Consider the following 24,560-nt stretch of genomic DNA (forward strand, 5'->3'; position numbering starts at 1 on the left):
ATGAGGCAACAGTGCTAATCACTGCCACCGATCCTCTCTCCACAGATGCCACCAAGCCTGAGTTTTTCCAGCATTTTTTGTTTTCAGTACATACATCGGGCAGTTATGTTTCCACAATAGCAGAAAGTGCACATAGCTGTTGGATTTCTGTCAATTCTATGGAGGGAACTTCCCCTGTTTCCCTCCATAGATGTGGATGGGTTTCTGTGTTCACTCAGCTGTGAGCTCATCCGTTCTGCAGATTGAGCACAATGTCATGCTTGGGTTGATTATTTTTTAGTTACCTCTTTGCAAACAGGCTTCAGTGGTAGCACTTTGAGAATAACATACAGAATCGTACAGTACAGGAGGATGCCATTCTGCCAACCAAATCTATGCCAGGAGGGAAGGATTTTCTGGTCTATAGGGAAAGAGCGAGCAATTAATCCCAGTTTCCTGCTCTTTCCCTACAGCCTTGTTGCCTTTCTTACCTACTGTAAATATGGCAGTCAGTGAGGTTGCCCTACTTTGGATATCTATACTATATTGCTCGGAGTCGCCAGGTATCAAATGATACACCACAAGGTTCAACCGGCTATCGATCAAAGAGCCAAACACCAGTTAGTTAGGTATTTACACACACAATTCGTCATGCAACATAAACACTACTAGTTAAACTACACCTATCGACTATGACAACCTGTACTTAACTTCACGCACCCGGTTTAGGTCAGAGGAACAGTGGCCGTTGTTCGATTCTAGATCTAGCGGGTCTGTAGAAGTAACTGCTGTTCAGCTGGGCTCATCCGTCTGGCAGTGGGTGTTGATCTTGAACTTGCTTCTGGTGGTGCTGCGCTTGGAAGCAAACGTTGCCGGAGCGCCAGGTCCAAAAGAGGCTGAACACATGGTGGACTCTCTTTTTATCCTTGGGGGTTTTCGCACTCTTTTGGGCCGTCCTTCAGTTTGGACCCCACTAATTGGGTAACTCCTGATCACCGATGTTCGATTCGAACCAATAAAGGGACGGGTGCTTTGATGGCTGGGCGTGTCCCAAGCGGTCATTGACCCTGTTGTTTACGCTCCCCTAGTACAGGGTGTGGCGCCGAAATGTCTGGGACTGTATCGGTTGCTCAAGTGCCAGTCCTTTGTCTGGCGGAGATGGGCCATCAAAATGCTAATCGGCTGGGGGTTTCGATACCATCTGGATTCCTTACTCGCAAATATACATTCAGACTCTGAGCCTGCCTGAATCTAGCATTGTCCATTTTTCCCGCTATGTTTTGCGACCTTCCCTGTTCCTGGTTGCAAGTGGCCATCCCAGATGACTACATTCCGTCCTCTTGATCCTCAACGCGAAGCGTGAAGGATCACACTACTGGATCTTCTCCTGTTCTCTGGCATGCCGGGTACCCTCAATCAAGGGCAGGTTCTATCCTACTCTGTCCTATGGGTCAAAATATTTACCTACATTTTCCCTAATACAACACATATCTCTCAAAATTCTATGGGGGCACTTAACATTCAAACATACACTTCAGTCTCTTTACACAAAAAGGGGCACCTCTAACTGTCTCTAACTAAACTACGCTCATGCTGCTATCCAATAACCAAAGAACTTATATTGCAATACAAAATACACAATAGCAGCATCACATTCCTACTTATCACGAATGTCCATGTACAAAGAAAGTAACTTTATTAAAAATACAACAACCGCGGAATTTATTAGGGAGGAAGGATTCAGAAAGAGTGTGGGGCTTGCTGGAGTCCAAGGAAAGGGGCTCCAAGTGTGTATACTGGAGGGCGGGAGGCTCTCTTTCGCCGTTTCCGAAGTCTCATCGTCTGGATGACACTGCAAAGTATAGCTATCGCCAGTAGGGCCTCTACTGTGTACGACAGGGAGTAACATTTTATGATATTCTCACACCATGTGGGGGTGTCAGTGGCCGTGTCTTATGCATGGTGTAGTGTCCGGGCTGGGGGTGTAGTGTTGGGTGGTCATGTTTAGGGCCTATGTGGTGAGGGGTGTAGGGTCCGCTAACGCGCGCAACTGTATTGATCCAACGACGATCATGATGCAGATCATCAGCTTCGTCTTCATTTTGTCTGTATTTTTCTCTGTCTTCAGGTATCTCCGTATCTTCCTGGGGGTACAAGCATAATATCTGTTATTAACTTGTTGCTTAATATCTTGTTTGTCTGTTTCTCCTTATCATCAATTTCCCATTTAGAATCATCACCATATGTGACTCCCTCAATTTTTTTTTTAAACAACCATTTGGGAGACAAGACACCGGGAAGAAATTCTGTCAACAGTGCGAGCACTCTCGCAGCCTGTGTTTGATGGGCTGAGTGGGCGGACAATTTCTCTGTCCTCTGCAAATTTGTTTCAACCAAGTGATTTGAACATGTAAGTAACAGGTGGGGGAATAGCAACCGAAGGGTCACTGGAAAGGGGACAAACGTTGTGGCAAAGTGCATTCTTTAAATCACAGTTGTGAAAAGAACAGCACAAGAGTTTTGAAAATAATTCTTCGAATGGAGTGCGTATGATCCGCAGGGCAAGAATGGGTGGAATCCCCGGGTAGGGCGGTGATCAGTGCCGTTGCTTCACTACCCGAGCTTGGCTGACCAAATGTATAGGGGATCCTCAGGCAGGGCGGGGATCAGTGCTGTTAATTCCACTGCCTGAGTGACCTTCCAAGAACGGTAAGGATTTGAGGATATATGGACTTCAGCAAACTTGTGCCTTTAACTGCCAGGTGGCGTCAGAAGAGTAGTCATTACTGTATCAAGAAATTTTTCGTGAGGCCGACACACAAAATCGTACAAGAGAGAGAACATTCAACATTAAAAAACTAAAGAATAAAGCGGGCAGGTTCCATCAGGGAGTAGGTTCGTGTCTCATCATTTGGACACCTCAAGGTTCCATTCCAAAAAGGGTCCCAAAGGGGTTAGCATGGTGGGAGTCAGACTCTGAGTCATCACCATCTCCCGGGTGCCAAACTCGGTAATGGAGTTTTAGTGCCAATGCGGCGTGTGCCGATGTGGGATCCATCTCGTCATTCCGTGTCAGACGACAGGAATTGTGGTGGTGCCAATGTCTCATATTCTGTAGGGCGGTGGGGGCAAGGTGTCGCTATCGTAGAGTGGTGGGTCAGGTTCTGGTAACGGTAAATAAATTGTCTCTAAGGGGCTGAACATATCGTGGTCGGTGTCACTGGGGCCGTAGTGACTGGGGCCTGGTCTGCGTTTCCATTGTTCGGGTCTATCAAGGGCGTCAATTGAGCTGTCGCGATCGTTGTCGCTAGCAGCCAAATCGAGCGTTAGGGTGAAATTTGACTCTGGGGGCGGGGTCAAGGTCGTGTCTGTGGACGTGCTGTCGCTGTTGTGGGAGGGGGGGATTGGGTTGGCAGTGGGTGGGTCTCCGTTGTCTGCAATTGCCAATGAGAGGTGGTGCGAGTGGCTGCACTGCATTCCATAAACCTTAAGCTGGTTTATATGGAACTATCCTGATTTTCAATTAGGATATGTGATCTTGTAAACTGAGGGGCTTACTTTGTTAGAAATTAAATAGGGTCCTGCGAATTTAGGGGAGAGGAATGAACTGGTATTGTACAGGGAGATCATGACTTGCTGTCCGACTGTATACACTTGTCGGGTGTACTGTCTTATCAAAGCAGGCCTTACTCTGCTTTCGTCTAGCGTCTAGTCGAACAGCCGCAGCGAGCTGTGCTGCTTTAATATTCTCCAACATGTTTTCGACCGCTTTCTTGTGGGTCAGGACGGTGAATCAAGTCCAAATAAATACTCGGTACCCTTCACGGGTCGTCCGGTCATGAGGGTATGGGGGATGTAACCAGTCAAACTCTACACCGCGTTTCTAATAAACATCAGTGCGAATGGGAGCACTGTCCCATGTTGTATTATGCTGCTGTACCATCTTTCTAAGTGTGGTCTTTAGTGTCCGATTCATGTGTTCCACAATGCCGCTGGACTGCGGGTGATAGACAATGTGAAACTTCTGTTTTATGCCAAAAATCGTCATGACATTTTTCATGACTCTGCCTGTGAAGTGTAAACCTTGGTCTGACTCAATACTACGGGGGAGTCCCCATCTAGTGACAAACTGTTCCGTTAGAATTTTTGCCGTGGCTTCGGCCGTATATGTCCGTGAAGGGAAAGCTTCTACCCATTTCATGAATGTGTCGATGACGACCAACACATATTTGTATCCATTTCTGCAGGGGGACCAATATAGTCTAACTGCAAGTTTGTCCACGGGCCATTTACAGGGCGGGTGTGTCTTAGCTGGCCTTTCTTCGCATATCTGTCCGGGTTGTCCTGGGCGCAAATCAAACAATTCTCAACGTAATGGTTAACGTCGGTTTTTAAATCAGGCCACCAGCAGAGAGGTCTAAGGTGGGCACGGGTGGATTCTATCCCTTGGTATTGTCCGTCATGGAATTTGCAAATAATCTTGTTCGTGTCCTGGGTGGGGACTACATAAATACCATCCTTTAAAACGATTCCCTCATGGATCGTCAAAGTATCTTTAAACTTTTGGTAGGGAGCTGGGAAGTTTCCTTTTAAAATTTCCTTTAGTGTCTTGTCTTCTTTCTGTGCTTGGGCTAAGTCTTAAATGTTGGTCTGTGAGACCTGAACCGTGTACACTCTTTGTGGGGGGGGGGGGTGGTTGCCAAAAGTGGCCATGTCGTGAGCCTGCTTTCGCTAGGGCGTCTGCTTTCACGTTACCGGGTGGGGAGGAATGATGGTGACTTCTAACTTTAATTATTCCGTATTTTCTACCTTTCGCTGTCTGGAGAATGTGTTGAGTAATGGCACTGAGGGTAGGGGTTTTCCGTCAGCGGAAATAAATCCCCATGATTCCCACAGGGGCAGGAGTTCTGTCAGGCTGGGTGCAGATGTACAAACTGTCTGAATATATGTCTGATGGGGTCGGGAACGAATTCGGGTGCTGGACAATGTAAGCGATGACTGCTAACCCGGCTGCCTACGAACCTAAATGTCCAGGCAACTTTAATGTGATCTCTTCTAAAGCGCGTCCCTGTGCGTCCGCTACATAGATTCCACATCCTGTGATTCTTTGTCCATCAAGAACTGTGGAGGAGCCATCTACATAAATTTTCAGAGCTTTGTCTGTGGGCTGGGTCGTCTGTGGTCAGATGCCTGACCACGTGTACTGCTGTCCCTGGAAAGTGAACGCAAATTTGTACTATCACGTTTTATCCAATGGAATGGACCAAAAGCCATTGCTAATGTCCAACACAGTGAAAATATTTGACTGAAGTCCCTGTTTTAACATGGTCTTGGGACTTGTGGCAACGGTGGGGGCTGCAAACTGAGTTACTTTGTTTAATTCCCTATAATCGATGGTCAGTCGCCATGAACCATCTGGTTTCCGTACAGGCCAAATTGGGGCATTGTTCGTTGATGCTACGGGACGAATCACTCCTTGGTTCAATAAACTCTGGATTACTTTGGCTATCTCTCCCTCGGCTTTCTGGGGGAAGCTGTATTGTTTCTGGGGCTTAGGATCGGGACCTGTAATGTTAACCACTCCTGGGATTTTGCCGCAGTTGTGCTTGTGCTGGACAAACTATGCTTTATGTCTTTTCAAGACTTCTCTAACCGTTTTGTCTGTGGTAATGGTTTGTGGATCAAATCAGTACTTTCCCACTGAGCTAATCCTGTGTGCGTAGTCTCCTACTGTGAGCGTGGCGGGGGCTCGTGCTGCTCTTGCCATTTTCCACGCACATTTATTTACAGGGTCGAAAGAAAGGTTGTGTGCACTCCTAAAATATATGCCCAAGATGTGTGCTGCTGTCTGGGGTAAATCTACCGAGTGTTTTGTTTTAATGTTACCGATCTGGGCATCCACAGGGGCTGTAATGTGTCCCTGCTGGAGGTGCTCTGTAAAGCCACTCGGGGTAATGGTGTCTGTAGGGGGCCAAAAGCCCCGCTGGTACATTGTGGACGAGTTTAACGTGGTTCGGGACCCTCCTGGTCCCAAAGGAACTCTATTGGGTGTCCCCGGACTGTGCCTGCAACTACCGGTCTTCCGACTTATTCCAAAGGGTATCGCAGACCCAAGTTGGGGAGCCCGAACACCGTCAATCGGTGCCGTTTATGGCCAAATTATCTGCTCGGGCGCTAACGCTGTGGATGGGTCTGGCACTGTTTCTAGCGGGGGCATTTGTGGGCTGATCCCGTTGCTGTTTCGGGGGGGCTTGGCATTCTTGTGCGTAATGTCCTTTCTGTCCACAGTTGTAACATTCCTGCGCTTTAGGGTGCTGTGTTATTTCTGCCTTCGTTTACTGGATTCCTTACTGGATTCATGGTGGCGTCTACTCTTTCTTGCTCTGTCTTTCTCTGTTGGGACTGTTCCCAAGCTCTCGATAATCGCTTCAGTACCCATACTTGTATGCCAGGTCTGAGGGGTCGTAGTTGGCACATGCCTTTTGTCCTGCCTCTGTGGCATGGGATACTAGAATACGGGTCCATTTGGCCGTATTGTCTTAACAATAATTGGGCGCGGGCTAAATCACCGAATACTGCGGTAAAGTGGATCCAGAGGCGTCCAGCAAATGCTGTTGGATGCTCTCCCTTTTTCTGTCTACGCCGGTTGAGTCCTTCTACCGGATCTCCTCTATTATAGCCAATGGTGTCTAAAATGGCTGTTTTCATGTCTTGGAGGCTGCCTCATCCTACATTTTGTGGGTCGGGAAGGCCTGAACTAACTGACTGGTCAAGGCTCATCACTATGAGCTTTAATTCTTCCTGCTCGTCCAGACCGTACATGAGGGTCTGTTGCCTAACTCGTTCGAAAAAGTGGTGTGGGTCTGATGTGGGGTGAAAAGTCTCAATTTTATCACGGGCATCTCTTAACTGGGTGATGGTTAGTGAGGTGGTGTACACAAAATCGGGTTGGTCTGTGTGGCGTGGTGATGGGGTTCATTGGGTTGGGTGCTGCCTGTGCAGTTGGTGGTGCGGGTGCTTTCCTTTTCGAGTCCTGGGGGGATTTTCGGCGGGAGCAGTGGCCAGGGGTCTGTCGGGAAGGTAAGTTTACCTCTTTAAAAACTTTCCTTCAGAGCTGCAGGAAGTCGGCCGTGGAGAGTTCTGGCAAGATTTGTTAGTACCTGTATATAAGTTGGGCGGTTGATAAACCCGAGACACTACACTTGTAGTGTCCCACACCCTTCCACCTCCTCTAACCGAAGGAGTTGAGTGAATATCAGGTAAGCTCTTCCTTTCTTTTTCTTGTTTTATCTAGAGGGGATGGCAGGGAAGGCAGTGCATTGTTCCTCCTGCAGAATGTTTGAGGTGAGGGACGCCGTCAGTGTCCCTGCTGATTTCACCTGTGGGAAGTGCATCCATCTCCAGCTCCTCAGAAACCGTGTTCGGGAACTGGAGCTGGATGAACTTCGGATCATTTGGGAGGCAGAGGTGGTCGTAGATGGAAGCTTCAGGGATGTAGTTACTCCGAAGAATAAAGATAGATGGGTGACGGTGAGAGGGCCTGGGAGGATGCAGTCAGTGCAGGGATCCCCTGTGGTCGTTCCCCTTAGTAACAAGTATATCGCTTTGGATACTGTTGGGGGGGATGACTCAACAGGGGTAAGCCATGGGGTACAGGTCTCTGGCATAGAGTCTGTCCCTGTTGCTCAGAAGGGAAGGGGGGAGAGGAGTAGAGCATTAGTCATTGGAGACTCCATAGTTAGGGGGTTAGATGGAGATTCTGTGGGAACGAGAGAGACTCGCGGTTGTTGCCTCCCAGGTGCCAGGGTCCGCCATGTCTCGGATCGTGTTTTCGGGATTCTTAAGGGGGAGGGGGAGCAGCCCCAAGTCGTGGTCCACATAGGCACCAACGACGTAGGTAGGAAAAGGGATAGCAATGTAAGGCAGGAATTCAGGGAGCTAGGGTGGAAACTTCGATCTAGAACAAACAGAGTTATTATCTCTGGGCTGTTACTCGTGCCACGTGCCAGCGAGACGAGGAATAGGGGGAGAGAGAGCAGTTGAACACGTGGCTACAGGGATGGTGCAGGTGGGAGGGTTTCAGATACCTGGATAATTGGGGCTCATTCTGGGGTAAGTGGGACCTCTACAAATGGGATGGTCTATACCTGGACCAGAGGAGTACCAATATCCTGGGGGTGAAATTTGCTAATGCTCTTCGGGAGGGTTTAAACTAGTTCAGCAGGGGGTTGGGACCCTGAATTGTAGCTCCAGTATACAGGAGGTTGAGAGTAGTGAGGTCATGAGTAAGGTTTCAAAGTTGCAGGAGTGTACCAGCAGGCAGGAAGGTGGTTTAAAGTGTGTCTACTTCAATGCCAGGAGCATCCGGAATAAGGTGGGTGAACTTGCGGCATGGGTTGGGACCTGGGACTTCGATGTTGTGGCCATTTCGGAGACATGGATAGAGCAGGGACAGGAATGGTTGTTGCAGGTGCCGGGGTTTAGATATTCCAGTAAGCTCAGGGAAGGTGGTAGAAGAGGGGGAGGGGTGGCATTGTTAGTCAAGGACAGTATTACGGTGGCAGAAAGGACGTTTGGTGAGGACTCGTCTACTGAGGTAGTATGGGCTGAGGTTAGAAACCGGAAAGGAGAGGTCACCCTGTTAGGGGTTTTCTATAGGCCTCCGAAAAGTTCCAGAGGTGTAGAGGAAAGAATTGCAAAGATGATTCTGGATAGGAGCGAAAGTAACAGAGTAGTTGTTCTGGGGGACTTTAACTTTCCAAATATTGACTGGAAACGTTATAGATTGAGTACTTTAGATGGGTCCGTTTTTGTCCAATGTGTGCAGGAGGGTTTCCTGACACAGTATGTGGATAGGCCAACGAGAGGCGAGGCCATATTGGATTTGGTACTGTGTAATGAACGAGGACAGGTGTTAGATTTGGAGGTAGGTGAGCACTTTGGTGATAGTGACCACAATTCGATTACGTTTACTTTAGCGATGGAAAGGGATAGGTATATACCGCAGGGCAAGTGTTATATCTGGGGGAAAGGCAATTATGATGCGATGAGGCAAGACTTAGGATGCATCGGATGGGGAGGGAAGCTGCAGGGGATGGGCACAATTGAAATGTGGAGTTTGTTCAAGGAACAGCTACTGCGTGTCTTGATAAGTATGTACCTGTCAGGCAGGGAGGAAGTGGTCGAGCAAGGGAACCGTGGTTTACTAAAGTAGTTGAATCACTTGTCGAGAGGACAAGATGTAAAGACGTGAAGGTTCAGTTAGGGCGCTCGAAAGTTACAAGTTAGCTAGGAAGGACCTAAAGAGAGAGCTAAGAAGAGCCAGGAGGGGACATGAGAATTCTTTGGCAGGTAGGATCAAGGATAACCCTAAAGCATTCTATAGATATGTCAGGAATAAAAGAATGACTAGGGTGACAGTAGGGCCCGACAAGGACAGTAGTGGGAAGTTGTGCGTGGAGTCCGAGGGGATAGGAGAGGTGCTAAATGAATATTTTTCGTCAGTATTCACGCAGGAAAAAGACCATGTTGTCAAGGGGGATACTGAGATTCAGGCTACTAGACTAGAAGGGCTTGAGGTTCATAAGGAGGAGGTGTTAGCAATTCTGGAAAGTGTGAAAATAGATAAGTCCCCTGGGCCGGATGAAATTTATCCCAGGATTCTCTGGGAAGCTAGGGAGGAGATTGTTGAACCTTTGGCTTTGATCTTGATGTCATCATTGTCTACAGGAATAGTGCCAGAAGGCTGGAGGATAGCAAATGTTGTCCCCTTGTTCAATAAGGGGAGTACAGACAACCCTGGTAACTATAGACCAGTGAGCCTTACTTCTGTTGTGGGCAAAGTCTTGGAAAGGTTTATAAGAGATAGGATGAATCATCATCTGGAAAGGAATAATTTGATTAGAGATAGTCAACACGGTTTTGTGAAGGGTAGGTCGTGCCTCACAAACCTTATTGAGTTCTTTGAGAAGGTGACCAAACAGGTGGATGAGGGTAAAGCAGTCGATGTGGTGTATATGGATTTCAGTAAAGCTTTAGATAAGGTTCCCCACGGTAGGCTACTGCAGAAAATACGGAGGCATGGGATTCAGGGTGATTTAGCAGTTTGGACAGAAATGGGCTAGCTGGAAGAAGACATAGGGTGGTGGTTGATGGGAAATGTTCAGCCTGGAGTCCAGTTACTCGTGGTGTACCACAAAGATCTGTTTTGGGGCCACTGCTGTTTGTCATTTTTATAAATGACCTGGAGGAGGGCGTAGAAGGATGGGTGAGTACATTTGCGGATGACACTAAAGTCGGTGGAGTTGTGGACAGTGTGGAAGGATGTTCCAAGTTACAGAGGGACAAAGATAAGCTGCAGAGCTGGGCTGAGAGGTGGCAAATGGACCCCACTAACTAATTGGGTAATTCCTGATCACTATAATAAAGGGATGGGTGCCTTGATGGCTGGGTCATTGACCCTGTTGTTTACGCTTCCCTAGTACAGGGAGTGTCGTCGAAATGTCTGGGACTGTATCGGTCCAAAAGACCATAAGACATAGGAGCGGAAGTAAGGCCATTCGGCCCATCGAGTCCACTCCACCATTCAATCATGGCTGATTTCAACTCCATTTACCCGCTCTCTCTCCATAGCCCTTAATTCCTCGAGAAATCAAGAATTTATCAACTTCTGTCTTAAAGACACTCAACGTCCCGGCCTCCACCGCCCTCTGTGGCAATGAATTCCACAGACCCACCACTCTCTGGCTGAAGAAATTTCTCCTCCTCTCTGTTCTAAAGTGACTCCCTTTTATTCTAAGGCTGTGCCCCCGGGTCCTAGTCTCCCCTGCTAATGGAAACAACTTCCCTACGTCCACCCTATCTAAGCCATTCATTATCTTGTAAGTTTCTATTAGATCTCCCCTCAACCTCCTAAACTCCAATGAATATAATCCCAGGATCCTCAGACGTTCATCGTATGTTAGGCCTACCATTCCTGGGATCATCCGTGTGAATCTCCGCTGGACCCGCTCCAGTGCCAGTATGTCCTTCCTGAGGTGTGGGGCCCAAAATTGCTCACAGTATTCTAAATATTCCCTTAGGAGAAGTAATTGCTCCTCATCTCCATCTTAATTTGGAGTTTCTTTAACTTGACCATTGGTTCTAGATTCTCCATGAGAGGAAGCATCTTCCCGGTATTTATCCTATCAAGTCCTTGCAGAATTTTATATGTTTCGATAAGATCACCGTTCATTCTTCTAAATTCCAATGGGTATGAGCCCAACCTGCTCAACCTTTCCTTATCAGACAAACCCCTTCATCCATGAAACAGCCCGATGAACCTTCTTGAGTTGCTTCCAATGTTAGTACAGTACAGTGTCTCCGATTTGAATTCAATAAAAAGCTGGAATTAGAAGACTAAAGGCGACCATGAAACTATTGTCTCACAAACCCACCTGGTTCACTAATGTCCACTAATAAAGGAAATCTGTCATCCTTGCCTCGTCTGGCCTATATGTGATCCAGATCCACAGCAATGTGGTTGACTCTTAAAAGCCCTCCGGATGGGCAATAAATGCTGGCCCACCCAGGGACGCCCACATCCCATGAGCAAATTTTTTTAAAAATCCAGTTTTTACAAAAATTGGAGTTCTCAGAAAACTGGACATTTTCTGAATGTACCTTCATCAATTTTACGTGAGTAAAATTTAAAAAAACCAACGTGCCTGGACAAAATAGAAAAACAACTTGCCGCCCCCATTAGCTCCGGTGCAGTAACCTTTTGTGTGGGAACCTTGTGTAGGAATAGCTGGCTTCAACATGTCTTGCACTTAAATTTGGAGTGTGATACTAATTATTTAGTGGTTTAGTTCAATTATAGATTAAATGATTCCCGCGCTGAACACAGCTGCGGTCTGAATAAACTTACCTGACAGACTCTATCACATTACACACATACCCGCTTATCCAACATCTTTGCAGCAAAAAGCACAGGTGATTTGGTCATTCCTCTGATTGCTGTTTGTGGCAGTTTGTTGTCTGTAAGTTGGATGTCACTGTCCCCACATTACGACAATGTCAAAAATACTTAATTGATTGTGAAGTTGTTTGGGATGCCCTGAGGCCATGGAAGGTGCTTTGGAAACGCAAGTATTTTGTTCGGGAAATTGAATATGTAAATTCATGCTCGGGATTTATTTCACATAATCTTTGCCATTGAAATTAAGGTTACAAATGAGATGAGAGATTGAATAGCACAGTGGGTCCGGTTACATTGGGCGGCACGGTGGTTAGCAATGCTGCCTTGCAGCGCTAGGGACCCGTGTTCGATTTCAGCCTGGGGTGACTCTGTGTGGAGTTCGCACTTTCTCCCCATGCCTGCATGGGTTTCCTCTGGGTGTTCCGGTTTCACCCATAGTCCAAAGATGTGTGGGATTGTAAGGAAATGGCGGGGTGTGCAAACCTGATGAGATGAATGAACTGCTTCTGCACTGTAGGGATTCTATGGGGAAATGGAAGGCGACACTCTATTTTGTGGGTGGGTGGGGCTCATGTTAACTGAGTTTGGGTCCCATGTAGCACAGTGGTTAGCTTTTGTTTCACAGCTCCAGGGTCCCAGGTTCGATTCCCGGCTTGGGTCACTGTCTGTGCGGAGTCTGCACGTTTTCCTCGTGTTTGCGTGGGTTTCCTCCGGGTGCTCCGGTTTCCTCCCACAGTCCAAAGATGTGTAGGTTAGGTGGAGTGACCATGCTAAATTGTCCTTGGTGTCCAAAAAAAGGTTAGGTGGGCTTAAGGAGGGTGCTCTTCCAAAGACCAGTGCAGACTCGATGGGCTGAATGACCTCCTTCACTGTAAATTCTATGATCCATGATTCCGTGGGCATGGTTTCACAGCATAAACTAGGCCATAAATTGACAATATCACACAGGCCATGGAGATATTGGTTGTGGGAAGTAGTATTGACTGAGCTTTACAAGCTATCAAGCTTCCTTGCAGCGAGTCAAGACAACTGCTGTTTGTCATTTTTATAAATGACCTGGAGGAGGGCGTAGAAGGATGGATGAGTAAATTTGCAGATGACACTAAAGTCGGTGGAGTTGTGGACAGTGCGGAAGGATGTTGCAGGTTACAGAGGGACATAAATAAGCTGCAGAGCTGGGCTGAGAAGTGGCAAATGGAGTTTAATGCAGAAAAGTGTGAGGTGATTCATTTTGGAAGGAATAACAGGAAGACAGTACTGGGCTAATGGTAAGATTCTTGGCAGTGTGGATGAGCAGAGAGATCTCGGTGTCCATGTACATAGATCCCTGAAAGTTGCCACTCCGGTTGAGAGGGTTGTTAAGAAGGCGTACGGTGTGTTAGCTTTTATTGGTAGAGGGATTGAGTTTCGGAGCCATGAGGTCATGTTGCAGCTGTACAAAACTCTGGTGCGGCTGCATTTGGAGTATTGCGTGCAATTCTGGTCGTCGCATTATAGGAAGGATGTGGAAGCATTGGAAAGGGTGCAGAGGAGATTTACCAGAATGTTGCCTGGTATGGAGGGAAGATCTTATGAGGAAAGGCTGAGGGACTTGAGGCTGTTTTCGTTAGAGATAAGAAGGTTAAGAGGTGACTTAATTGAGGCATACAAGATGATCAGAGGATTGGATAGGGTGGACAGTGAGAGCCTTTTTCCTCGGATGGTGATGTCTAGCACGAGGGGACATAGCTTTAAATTGAGGGGAGATAGATATAGGACAGATGTCAGAGGTAGGTTCTTTACTCCGTGAGGAGTAAGGGTGTGGAATGCCCTGCCTGCAACAGTAGTGGACTCGCCAAACTAAGGGCATTCAAATGGTCATTGGATAGACATATGGACGATAAGGCAATAGTGTAGATGCGCTTTAGAGTGGTTTCACAGGTCGGCGCAACATCGAGGGCCGAAGGGCCTGTACTGCGCTGGAATGTTCTATGTTCTTACTGCCCTGCTCTTGGGTAAATGAACAACTGTCCAGATCGTGATCCATTTGAGAGCTTTGTTCCACCTGTGAGCGTATTCCTTCAGGAAATCTGATCTTGCGTGTAGCATAGTTCCAGAATGTACCATGGTTCATGTAGCATAGTTCCAGAAATGTCAAAAAAGGTGCAATCCTTCCCTCATCTAGTGTTTTTAAGTAAGAAGTGGTTTATTTCCTTTGTGGTGAAACAGGAGGTGGGCTAGTTCCTGTTCAGTGACGCCATTGACATAATTTCTTCCATTGAAACATTACAAATTGGATGTTTTAAAGAATGTCTGTTATCCAGTTTTTTGCAGAATGATAGAATAGTATACCACCGAAGGAGTTGACTTGATCCATCAAGTCTGAAATAGCTCTTCTGAAGAGAAATCCAGTTGGTCCTATTCACCTCCTTCCTCATTGCTGCAGTTTTTTTCTTGCAAGTATTTATCCAGTTCCCTTTTGAAAGCTACTATTGAATCTGTGTCCACCAACCTCTCGAGCTGTTCAGAGTTCTAACGATTAACTGTATAGAAGCCTTTTCACATGTGTCTTCTAGTTCCTTTATTACTAATAGTTTGGGCTGCACGGTAACATAGTGGTTAGCACAGTCGCTTCAGGGCTCCAGGGTCCTAGGTTCGATTCCCGGCTGGGTCGCTGTCTGTGCGGAGTCTGCACGTTCTCCCTGTGTCTGCGTGGGTTTCCTCCGGGTGCTCCCGTTTCCTCCCACAGTCCAAAGATGTGCAGGTCAGGTGGATTGGCCATGATAAATTGCCCTTAGTGTCCAAAAAAGGTTAAGTGGGGGTTACTGGGTTACGGGGATAGGGCAGATGCGTAGGCTTGAGTAGGATGCTCTTTGTAAGGGCTGGATGCTCTTTGTAAAGGCTTCAAGTGAATGGGCAAGAACATGGCAGGTGGAATATACTATGAATGTGTAAATTTATCCACCGGTAGAAAAAAAACAGGTGGTGAGAGTTTGGGAAGTGTTGATTTCCAAAAGGTCTTTGGTGTCCTTGTTCATGAGTCTACAAAAGCTAGCATACTGATGCAGGAAGCAATTAGGGGGCAACTGGTATGTTGGCCTTGATCGCAAGGGGATTGAAATAAAAATGTAAGAATGTCTTGCTGCAATTGTCTAGAGCTTAACAAGAGAACACTTGGAGTCTTGTGTACAATTTTGGTCCCCTTATCTGTCTGATATACTTGCCATGCAGGGAGTTCAACCGAGGTTCATCAAACTGATGCCTGGGGTGGCATGATTGTCCTTTGAGGAGAGATTGAGGAGACTAGACTTGTGGTACATAAAAACATAGAAAATAGGAGCAGGAGGAGGCCATTCAGCCCTTCGAGTCTGCTCCACCATTCATCGTGATCATCCAACTCAATGGCCTGATCCTGTCTTTCCCCCCATATCCTTTGATCCCCTTCACCTCAAGTTCTATATCTTAACTCCGTCTTATGTTTTGGCTTCAACTGCTTTTTGTGGTAGTGAATTCCACAGGCCGACCACTCTGGGTGAAGTAATTTCTCCTCATCTCTGTTCCAAATGGTCTACCCTGTATCTTCAGAGTGTGACGCCTGGTTCTGGACACACCCATCGTCGGGGACTTCCTTCTTGCCTTATCTAGAGTTTTAAAGAATAAGAGATGATCTCATTGAAACATAGAAATTCTTACAGGGTTTAACAGGGTTGATGTAAATAGGATGTTTCCCTGGTTGGTGAATCTAGAACCAGGGGACACAGTCTCTGAATTAGGAGCAGACCATTTAAGGCTGAGAAGAGGTGGAATTTCTTCAGAGCATAGTGAATCTTGAAATTCCTTACCCCAGAGGGCTGTGGAAGTTCAATCATTGAGCATGTTCAAGATACAAAATCGATAGATTTCTGGGTATTAGTGACATCAAGGGATAGGAGAAACTGGTGCCGAGGTTAATAATCAGCTATGATCTAATTCCGTGTTTTTCAAATATTTTGTCCCGGGACCCACTTTTGCCTTCGGGACCCACGTGATGACCGGCACAGACATGGTGGGCCGAAGGGCCTCGTTCTGTACTGTAAAACTCTCTGACTCTATGAAAGTCGAGAGATATTCCAAGTTCAGAAAGTTGATGTTGATGTTTGAATTATGGGGGGAAAAAACAAGATATGCATTTTGCTAGTACCTTCGCAACTACACGAGTACAAAGTGGTTTACAGCCAATGAAGTACAGTCATTGCTGTAATGCTAATTTATGCACCCCCCCATAAACAGCAATGTGATAATGACCAGATCATTTTCTTTGTGTTGTTGATTGAGGGATAAATGGTGGTTAGGACACCTGGGATAACTCTCTGCTCTTAGCCAGATAGAGGCAGAGCCTTCATTTAACATGTCACCTGGAAAAAATCATTTCTAACAAGGTATCACCCCTGCAGTCCCATACTGGGGTTTTAGCCTAGATGTGGAGGTGAACCCACAACTGTCGGTCTGATGTAGATGCAAGCACATCACCCACTGAGTTATGACTAACACAGAGGAAAGACTACAGAAATTTATGCTTAATAGCCCTTGATCTTAAAGATCATCTTGCAGGAGAAGATAAAGTACGCCAATAAGTGGTTGGGAAAGATGAATCCAAAACATTACTGTAAATTAAACCTGAGAGTAAGACAATACTGGTTTAAACTTGAAAAGGCTGCTTTTAGGATTGATATATTTACGATGCAAGATTTCTTTTGGAGACGGGGCAGCGCAGACAAAGGCAGCGAGTTTTGGTAACATTCGGAGGATTTTCCTTCGGTAGCTGTTGTGAAAGAGTAACATAGAACATAGAACATTACAGCGCAGTACAGGCCCTTCGGCCCCCGATGTTGCGCCGACCTGTGAAACCACTCTAAAACCCATCTACACTATTCCCTTATCGTCCATATGTCTATCCAATGACCATTTGAATGCCCTTAGTGTTGGCGAGTCCACTACTGTTGCAGGCAGGGCATTCCACGCCCTTACTACTCTCTGAGTAAAGAACCTACCTCTGACATCTGTCTTATATCTATCTCCCCTCAATTTAAAGCTATGTCCCCTCGTGCTCGACATCACCATCCGAGGAAAAAGGCTCTCACTGTCCACCCTATCCAATCCTCTGATCATCTTGTATGCCTCAATTAAGTCCCCTCTTAACCTTCTTCTCTCTAACCTTCCCTCAGCCTTTCCTCATAAGATCTTCCCTCCATACCAGGCAACATTCTGGTAAATCTCCTCTGCACCCTTTCCAATGCTTCCACATTCTTCCTATAATGCAGCGACCAGAATTGCATGCAATACTCCAAATGTGGCCGCACCAGAGTTTTGTACAGCTGCAACATGACCTCATGGCTCCGAAACTCAATCCCATTACCAATAAAAGCTAACACACCGTACGCCGCCTTAACAACCCTCTCAACCTGGGTGGCAACTTTCAGGGATCTATGTACATGGACACCAAGATCTCTCTGCTCATCCACACTGCCAAGAATCTTACCATTAACCCAGTACTCTGTCTTCCTGTCATTCCTTCCAAAATGAATCACCTCACACTTTTCTGCATTAAACTCCATTTGCCACCTCTCAGCCCAGCGCTACAGCTTATCTATGTCCCTCTGTAACTTGTAACATCCTTCTGCACTGTCCACAACTCCACCGACTTTAGTGTCATCTGCAAATTTACTCACCCATCCTTCTACGCCTTCCTCCAGGTCATTTATAAAAATGACAAACAGCAGTGGCCCCAAAACAGATCCTTGTGGTACACCACTAGTAACTGGACTCCAGTCTGAACATTTCCCATCAACCAGCACCCTTTGCCTTCTTCCAGCTAGCCAATTTCTGATCCAAACTGCTAAATCACCCTGAATCCCATGCCTCTGTATTTTCTGCAGTAGCCTACTGTGGGGAACCTTATCAAACGCTTTACTGAAATCCATATACACCACATCGACTGCTTTACCCTCATCCACCTGTTTGGTCACCTTCTCAAAGAACTCAATAAGGTTTGTGAGGCACGACCTACCCTTCACAAAACCGTGTTGACTATCTCTAATCAAATTATTCCTTTCCAGATGATGATACATCCTATCTCTTATAAACCTTTCCAAAATTTTGCCCACAACAGTGTAATTGTTCTTTGCCAGTTTTGCTGCGGGTGAGGGTTGACACCCAGACCCAGAAAGAAAGTAGACTGTTTTCCCTAAACCCTATTGTTCCTGAACACATTTTGAATGGATGCGTAAACTCTCCAATCTTGGCTTCTCAAACGCTCCTTCCAGTGAGAGGACAGAGAGTGTGTACACGTGGAAGGCTTGCAGTGTAGGGTCTGTGCTCGCTTCTCTACAGAAATAGGGACTGAATCTCTTGGTGGGTGATCCTGAAAAGCTATTCAATTTAAGGTTAGTTGATTGAAAGACTTCAATTCAGTGAAGAATCTAATTAATTGGTGATGATCAGATGTCCCTTTACTCGGCTTCAGTGTTGCCTGTGTGACGGTTCTAAATTACAGCTAAATTACCGTTTGGCTTGCTGTTGGGATGTCTGTCAGCTGGCCAATACACTCCGCTTCTCACTCCTGGGCCATCGATTCTCTCCGATGTCCTCACAAAAGCCATTTTCATGGCATCCTTTCTGTTTGCCATCCTGCTGATCTTACCCAGTCGTTGGGATACTTATGATTTCAGGGTGCGCCACGACCCATTTTACACCCACCCGTTGGTCGTGACCCTCACTTTGAATGCTTGATCGGCCAAATCGTCTGTTCCTAATTCCTATGCATGTTCAGAGGCTTCCAGAAACCTGACCAATTTGTGACCAGGTGATTTTTGCCACCATTTTCAAAAGACACTTGTTAAGAATGCTGCTGATGTTAAATGCAAAGGTATCCCAAAATCCAGAAGGGTAACTTGGAACACCGGTTCTTCGTGGTGTATATTTTCAATTTGCTATACTGTGAAAATATATGCAAACCAGGGAGGAACAGTCCAGTCGTTTTGTGATTAATTAATAAAGAATATTTATTAACTTAAAAGAAAAACACACAGAACTATAATACACTGCAACAGTACACTGAACGACATTGATGGCAAGACACACACAGTATTAAATGAAGGCACCCCTTTGTTCCCAAGTACCTATGTTTCCTCAACTCTTGAGATGTCGTTTGTTCCCAAACAACATCAATATTATATAACGTGGAGCTGAATCCGGAGATAGTTACCACGTACTGGTCACTTGTCCACGTTTGGGAAAACCGTCTTCCGCTTCAGCAAAGGCAGAATCTCCTATTATCATAGAATTTACAGTGCAGAAGGAGGCCATTTGGCCCATCGAGTCTGCACCGGCTTGTGGAAAGAGCACCCTACCCAAGGTCAACACCTCCACTTCCATAACCCAGTAACCCCACCCAACACTAAGGGCAATTTTGGACACCAAGGTCAATTTATCATGGCCAATCCACCTAACCTGCACATCTTTGAACTGGATTTGGACTTTGGACTCGAGTTTTGGATTTTAAGCAGATTTTGGCAATAACTTGTTTTCAGGGGAGACTGTTTTCTGCAGCTGGGTGTGGTTGTGATGGTAGTTGCTTCGACTGTCCCTTTCTCCAGTTATGCTATGGATATGTCATTCTTTCCCTTTGATGTTACCCACTCTGTGGACCTGACTTTTAGCAAACAAGTGTGTTGCTACCACAGTGTGTCTTTAACCCATATGCAGTGGACAAATGACTGCGAGCCGGCTTTGTTTAATCAAATAGTGTTAATTCACACTCACAGTGTTACAGTTAATCAATCACACCATCCAACACATGTTATTTTACAGAATACTAAAGTTCATACTAGACCTTGACTTTAGACTGACTAGCAGGTACCCAAACAGATGAAGGCCTTTATCTGTATTCAACTTCTGTCCTCCTCGATGTTCGGTCCTTGGTCTGGTCTGATGCTCTGGCCCTCGTTTTCCTTCTGTTTGGTGGTGTGATGGTCCTCTTTGTGGTGGCCGGTGAAGATCACCGTTGTTCTGTTCCTGTTGCGTGCTGCTGCAGAGTGAGCCATTCTAAGGTGGTGCGGCACTTTTTGTACCATATTGGTTTTGTGTCCTATTGGACGGTCCCTGGGCCATTACCACTCAATTGATCAGGGTTCGATCACCCTGATCGATCAAGTCCAATTAGGGTCTGTTGTGTCTGGTAGACATTCGTGATTGACAGTATGTTTCTATTGTTCCTGGGATGGCCTGGAGGTGGTCGTTTTCCTGTGTGTTATGTCTGGGTGGCAGCTTGCATCTCACTGCAGCCTGCTTGTCCTTATACTTTGCCAGATTTCCCAGCGTCCTTTGCAGAACATTATCTTAGGTGGCCGTTTGACCACAAGTGTCAAGTCCCTTATCTCTCCACTTTGAAGTCACCTCTTTCTGCATCCCAATTTTTTTCACCTATGCACATACACTTGCTTTTCTCATGGATATGTTAATTTGCATATCAACATCCCTTCCGACAGCAGCACTTATCAATCCCCCATTTTATTTTATCATAATTTCATTTTTAATCTTAAAATTCCCAATTCATAACACATTCCACCAGCCAATGAAGATTTATATTCTGCATGACACATGCCAATCAAATAAAGAATTTAGGGGGAATTTCTTTATGCTGAGTGGGATGAGGATGTGAACCTTGGTGCCCCAGAGTGGTTGAAGCAGTTGGCATTGATGTCTTTAAGGGGAGGTTTGATGCAGAGAAGAGAATAAAAGGATAGAGGCGCAAGTTGGGTAGAGGTTATTAGAGTGAGAAGAGTCTTCTGTGGAGCATAAACCAATTGGACTGATTGGCTATTGTACATTCTATGTGAAGGGTAATTTCATTTGGAAGTTGCTGGATGAATGGCGAGATCCATGCTCATGCGATGCTTCTCTGATGTTAAAACTGGATAGGATGGGCTTTAATCTACAACTGGCTGTGCTTGAGTTTGCTTGAGTTAGCATTGCGTGCTTTAGAGGGTGCTAAGCTTGTTGACACAGTTAATATCCACTCATGAAACTGTTCTTTGGCTCAGAATCATTTGTGTTTACATAAGTCAAGCAGTCACCCCACTTTGAGATTGTAGCATTATATATGAAACATCTGTGTGTTCTGTTTCTCAGGTCCTGATTTGTCGGAATTATCGGGGAGATGTGGAAATGTCGGAAATTGAACACTTTATGTCTATTCTGATGGAGAAGGAGGAGGAGTGTTCACTGACGCCCATCCTGTCACATGGAGCGGTTCGATTCATGTGGATCAAACACAATAATCTATATCGTATCCTTCCGAGTAATTGCTCTTTAAAATGAAAGGTGTGGGGTTCTATAGTGGCAAACCTAGTCACGCCCTGGGAAGAGTGTTTCAGCATTCAGCAAATGGTTTGGACCCTTTACAAATGTCATGTCAATTTAAAAAAAAAAAAAGAAAAAAAAATGTTCTCCATTTTCACATTTTCTTCAAGATTTGCACCCCACCAACAAACAGTAAACGGTAACGAATACAATGTCAATCCCCTTATCAACAATAACGATCCCATTCTCCCACCACCCCCCAAGCAATGGTCCGCCTGACAATATTAAAAAAAAAAGTTTTAAATTCTCCTTTTGCACGTTTTCTCCCAAATTTACACCCACCAACAATAAACAATAATCAGTAACAAATATGTCAATCCCTATATCAATAACAACGATCCCATCCTCCCACCAAACCCCAAACATTACCCCGCATGTTCACACAAACAAATGACAAAAAGGAATTCGGGATCACCCATAGTCGCCATTAACACACAGCCCTCCTCCCTGCAACCCTCCCACCCACACGCCCCAACTAATGTTCAATGTTATCCAGTTCTTGAAAGTGCATAATGAATAATGCCCATGAATTGTAGAACCCCTCCATCCTTCCCCTCAGTTCAACCTCTCTCTCTCTCTCTCTCTCTCTCTCTCTCTCTCTCTCTCTCTCTCTCTCTCTCTCTCTCTCTCTCTCTCTCTCTCTCTCTCTCTCTCTCCCTCTCTCTCTCTCTCCCCCTCTCTTCTCCCCCCCCACCCCCCAATCCTTCCAGTAATCCTCTAGCTATGGACAGGACCAAAACATAGGAACGTGATTAGCGGCCTCCAAATTCTCAATGAAGCTATTATTACCGGACTCCCTGAGTATTTCCCCGGGGGCGGCGCTGTTGCTAGTGCTTTCAATCCCGACCCCCTGCACAAACTCTCCTCCATTCTGACCCACTGGGAATCAACCCCTCTGACCCATTATTCCTTTCCATACTTCAGAACTTCTTAATGCGATGGCTATCGGCTCAATCGCGAGTGCAAACAGCAGGGGGGACATAGGACATCCCTGTCTAGTCCCATGGTGGAGAAAAAAGTATCTCGAGCTGATGTTGTTTGTGCGGACACTCGCCCTCGGCTCCTTATATAATAGCTTTACCCAGTTCACATGCCCGCCTGGCAATACAAACATCAAATAAAACAAAACCTCCCAAGGAAAAAAAAAGGAAAAAAGAAAAAGGAATCAAGAATCGCCTATGGTCACCATTGACATATATAGTCCATCCCCCCCCTATAATATTCAACACCATCCAATCCCTGAAAGAGTACCGTGAATGACATCCATGAATTGTAGACCCCCCCCACCGTGCACACATTCCCCCCATCCACTTCCTGTTGTAGACTCCTCCCTCAAGCCTCGGTTCCTTCCCCCAACTTTTCACCCCGGCTAAACTCACCGAAACGTGTTCTACCAGGCTCCGATTGCCGCAGCCCCTCCCCCCACCTCACTCCCATTCACTGGCCAGCTTAACCCAGCCAGCGTGGAGGCCCCCGTCCGGGTCTCCTTCTACCTTGCCCGGTCCCAGGAAAACCAAGAAATCCCCTTTAGCGCACAACCCCGCATACCCACCCAAGCCCTAATGAACCATCATTGCAAATGAAAGTCCCAACTCTTCCCTTGTCCAAATATACAGCCGTCGACTCATTTAGTACATACGCTAACACGCAGTGAAAAAATAAAGTTACATGAGGCTACATCGGTACAAGACCCACTCTCAGTCCCAATTCTCAATTCTGACAGTCCTTTTGCCTTCGCAAACCCTCCGCCGCTTCTGCCATCCCAAAATAAAAGTCCTTGGATTTGTAGGTCACCTTCAACTTAGCTGGATACACTATGCTGCACTGCATCTTGCTGTTGTACAGTGCCTTCTTAACCTGGCTGAAGGCCGCCCGCCTCCTCGCCAGCTCCACTGTAAAGTCCTGGTATATACGTATACCAGCTCCAGCCCACTGCACCACCCGCTTCTGCTTTGCCCAGCACAGGACCTTCTCCTTCACACTGTACCTACGGAAACAAATGGTTACTGCTCTTGGCGGCTCACCCGCCTTTGGTATAGGCCTCCACGGCCTATGAGCCCGATCCAGTTCGTATCGAGAGGGATCGTCCCCCTCCCCCCAATAGCTCCGCCAACATCGTGGCAAAATGCTCCGTCGGCCTCGGGCCTTCCACCCCTTCGGGCAGACCCACGATCCTCAGATTCTGCCGCCTGGATCTGTTTTCAAGGTCTTACATTTTGGCTCGCAGACACTTGTTGGTGTCTATCACCCTCCGCAGCTCCTTCCCCATCGAGGTGAGTTGATAACTGTGCTGCGATAATGCCTCTTCCACTGGGCTGGTTTAGCACAGTGGGCTAAATAGCTGGCTTGTAATACAGAAGAATGCCAACAGCGCAGGTTCAATTCCCGTACCGGCCTCCTTGAACAGGCGCCGGAATATGGAGACTGGTGGCTTTTCACAGTCACTTCATTGAAGCCTACTCGTGACGATAAGTGATTATTATTATGGGGCTGGTTTAGCACAGTGCTAAATAGCTGGCTTTTAAAGCAGGCCAGCAGCACGGTTCAATTCCTGTACCAGTCTTCCCGAACAGGCGCCGGAATGTGGCGACTAGGGGCTTTTCACAGTAACTTAATTTGAAGCCTACTTGTGACAAAAAGCAATTTTCATTTCGCTTCCTTCAGCGCCTCGCCTTGCTCCCGCACCTCTGCCGCTGCGCTCGATACCGCCGCCCTCACCGGGGCAATCGCCTCCTCCACCAGCACTTTCAATACCGCCCCCATCTCCTTCATCGCTTCCATGTGCTTTGTGAACTGTTTTTCAAGTCCCACGGCCATCACCTTGGTAATTTCTTCTGCCGTGAGCAATGCGGCCTTCCCTGGTGCCGCAGCCTCCGCTTTCCTTGCAGTCCCCGCGCTGACTTTTCCACTCTCCGACGGACATTCATTAACCCCTTTTTTCACGGCCGTTTTTTTCCCCCAACTTGAACATTTCTCCTCCCTGTTCCTTCTTACAGCTTTTGAAGCCTCTGTTGCCCCTGGGACCGGGCATTAAGACCCCGAAAATTCTGTTCCCGAATGGGAGCCCTCCTCCCGCCTCAAATGTCATGTCAGTTTGACCTTGGTCCTGTTAGCACTGAAGGCCTACCCGGTTCACATAGCAGAAATCTTGCAGAGCATCAAGTCAAAAGTGAAAGATAGCTAATCACAAATCCAAAACCTTGGGGCACTGTGGGCCTCTTGTGTGTCCGTGAAGACTCTGTTT

At 46.6% G+C, this 24,560-nt stretch overlaps 1 protein-coding gene across 1 annotated transcript in view; it reads left to right on the top strand.

The window, feature by feature from the left end:
• Nucleotides 1-24,560, top strand: part of LOC140395269 (AP-1 complex subunit mu-1) — a 185,928-nt gene that overhangs the window by 8,786 nt on the left and 152,582 nt on the right. Inside the window, exon 2 of the mRNA XM_072482834.1 lies at nt 21,086-21,242. Coding sequence (XP_072338935.1) covers nt 21,086-21,242 — 157 coding nt within the window. The remainder of the gene's footprint in view (nt 1-21,085; nt 21,243-24,560) is intronic.

This window comes from Scyliorhinus torazame, chromosome 18 (genome assembly GCF_047496885.1).
Source record: "Scyliorhinus torazame isolate Kashiwa2021f chromosome 18, sScyTor2.1, whole genome shotgun sequence".
Taxonomy (NCBI): domain Eukaryota; kingdom Metazoa; phylum Chordata; class Chondrichthyes; order Carcharhiniformes; family Scyliorhinidae; genus Scyliorhinus; species Scyliorhinus torazame.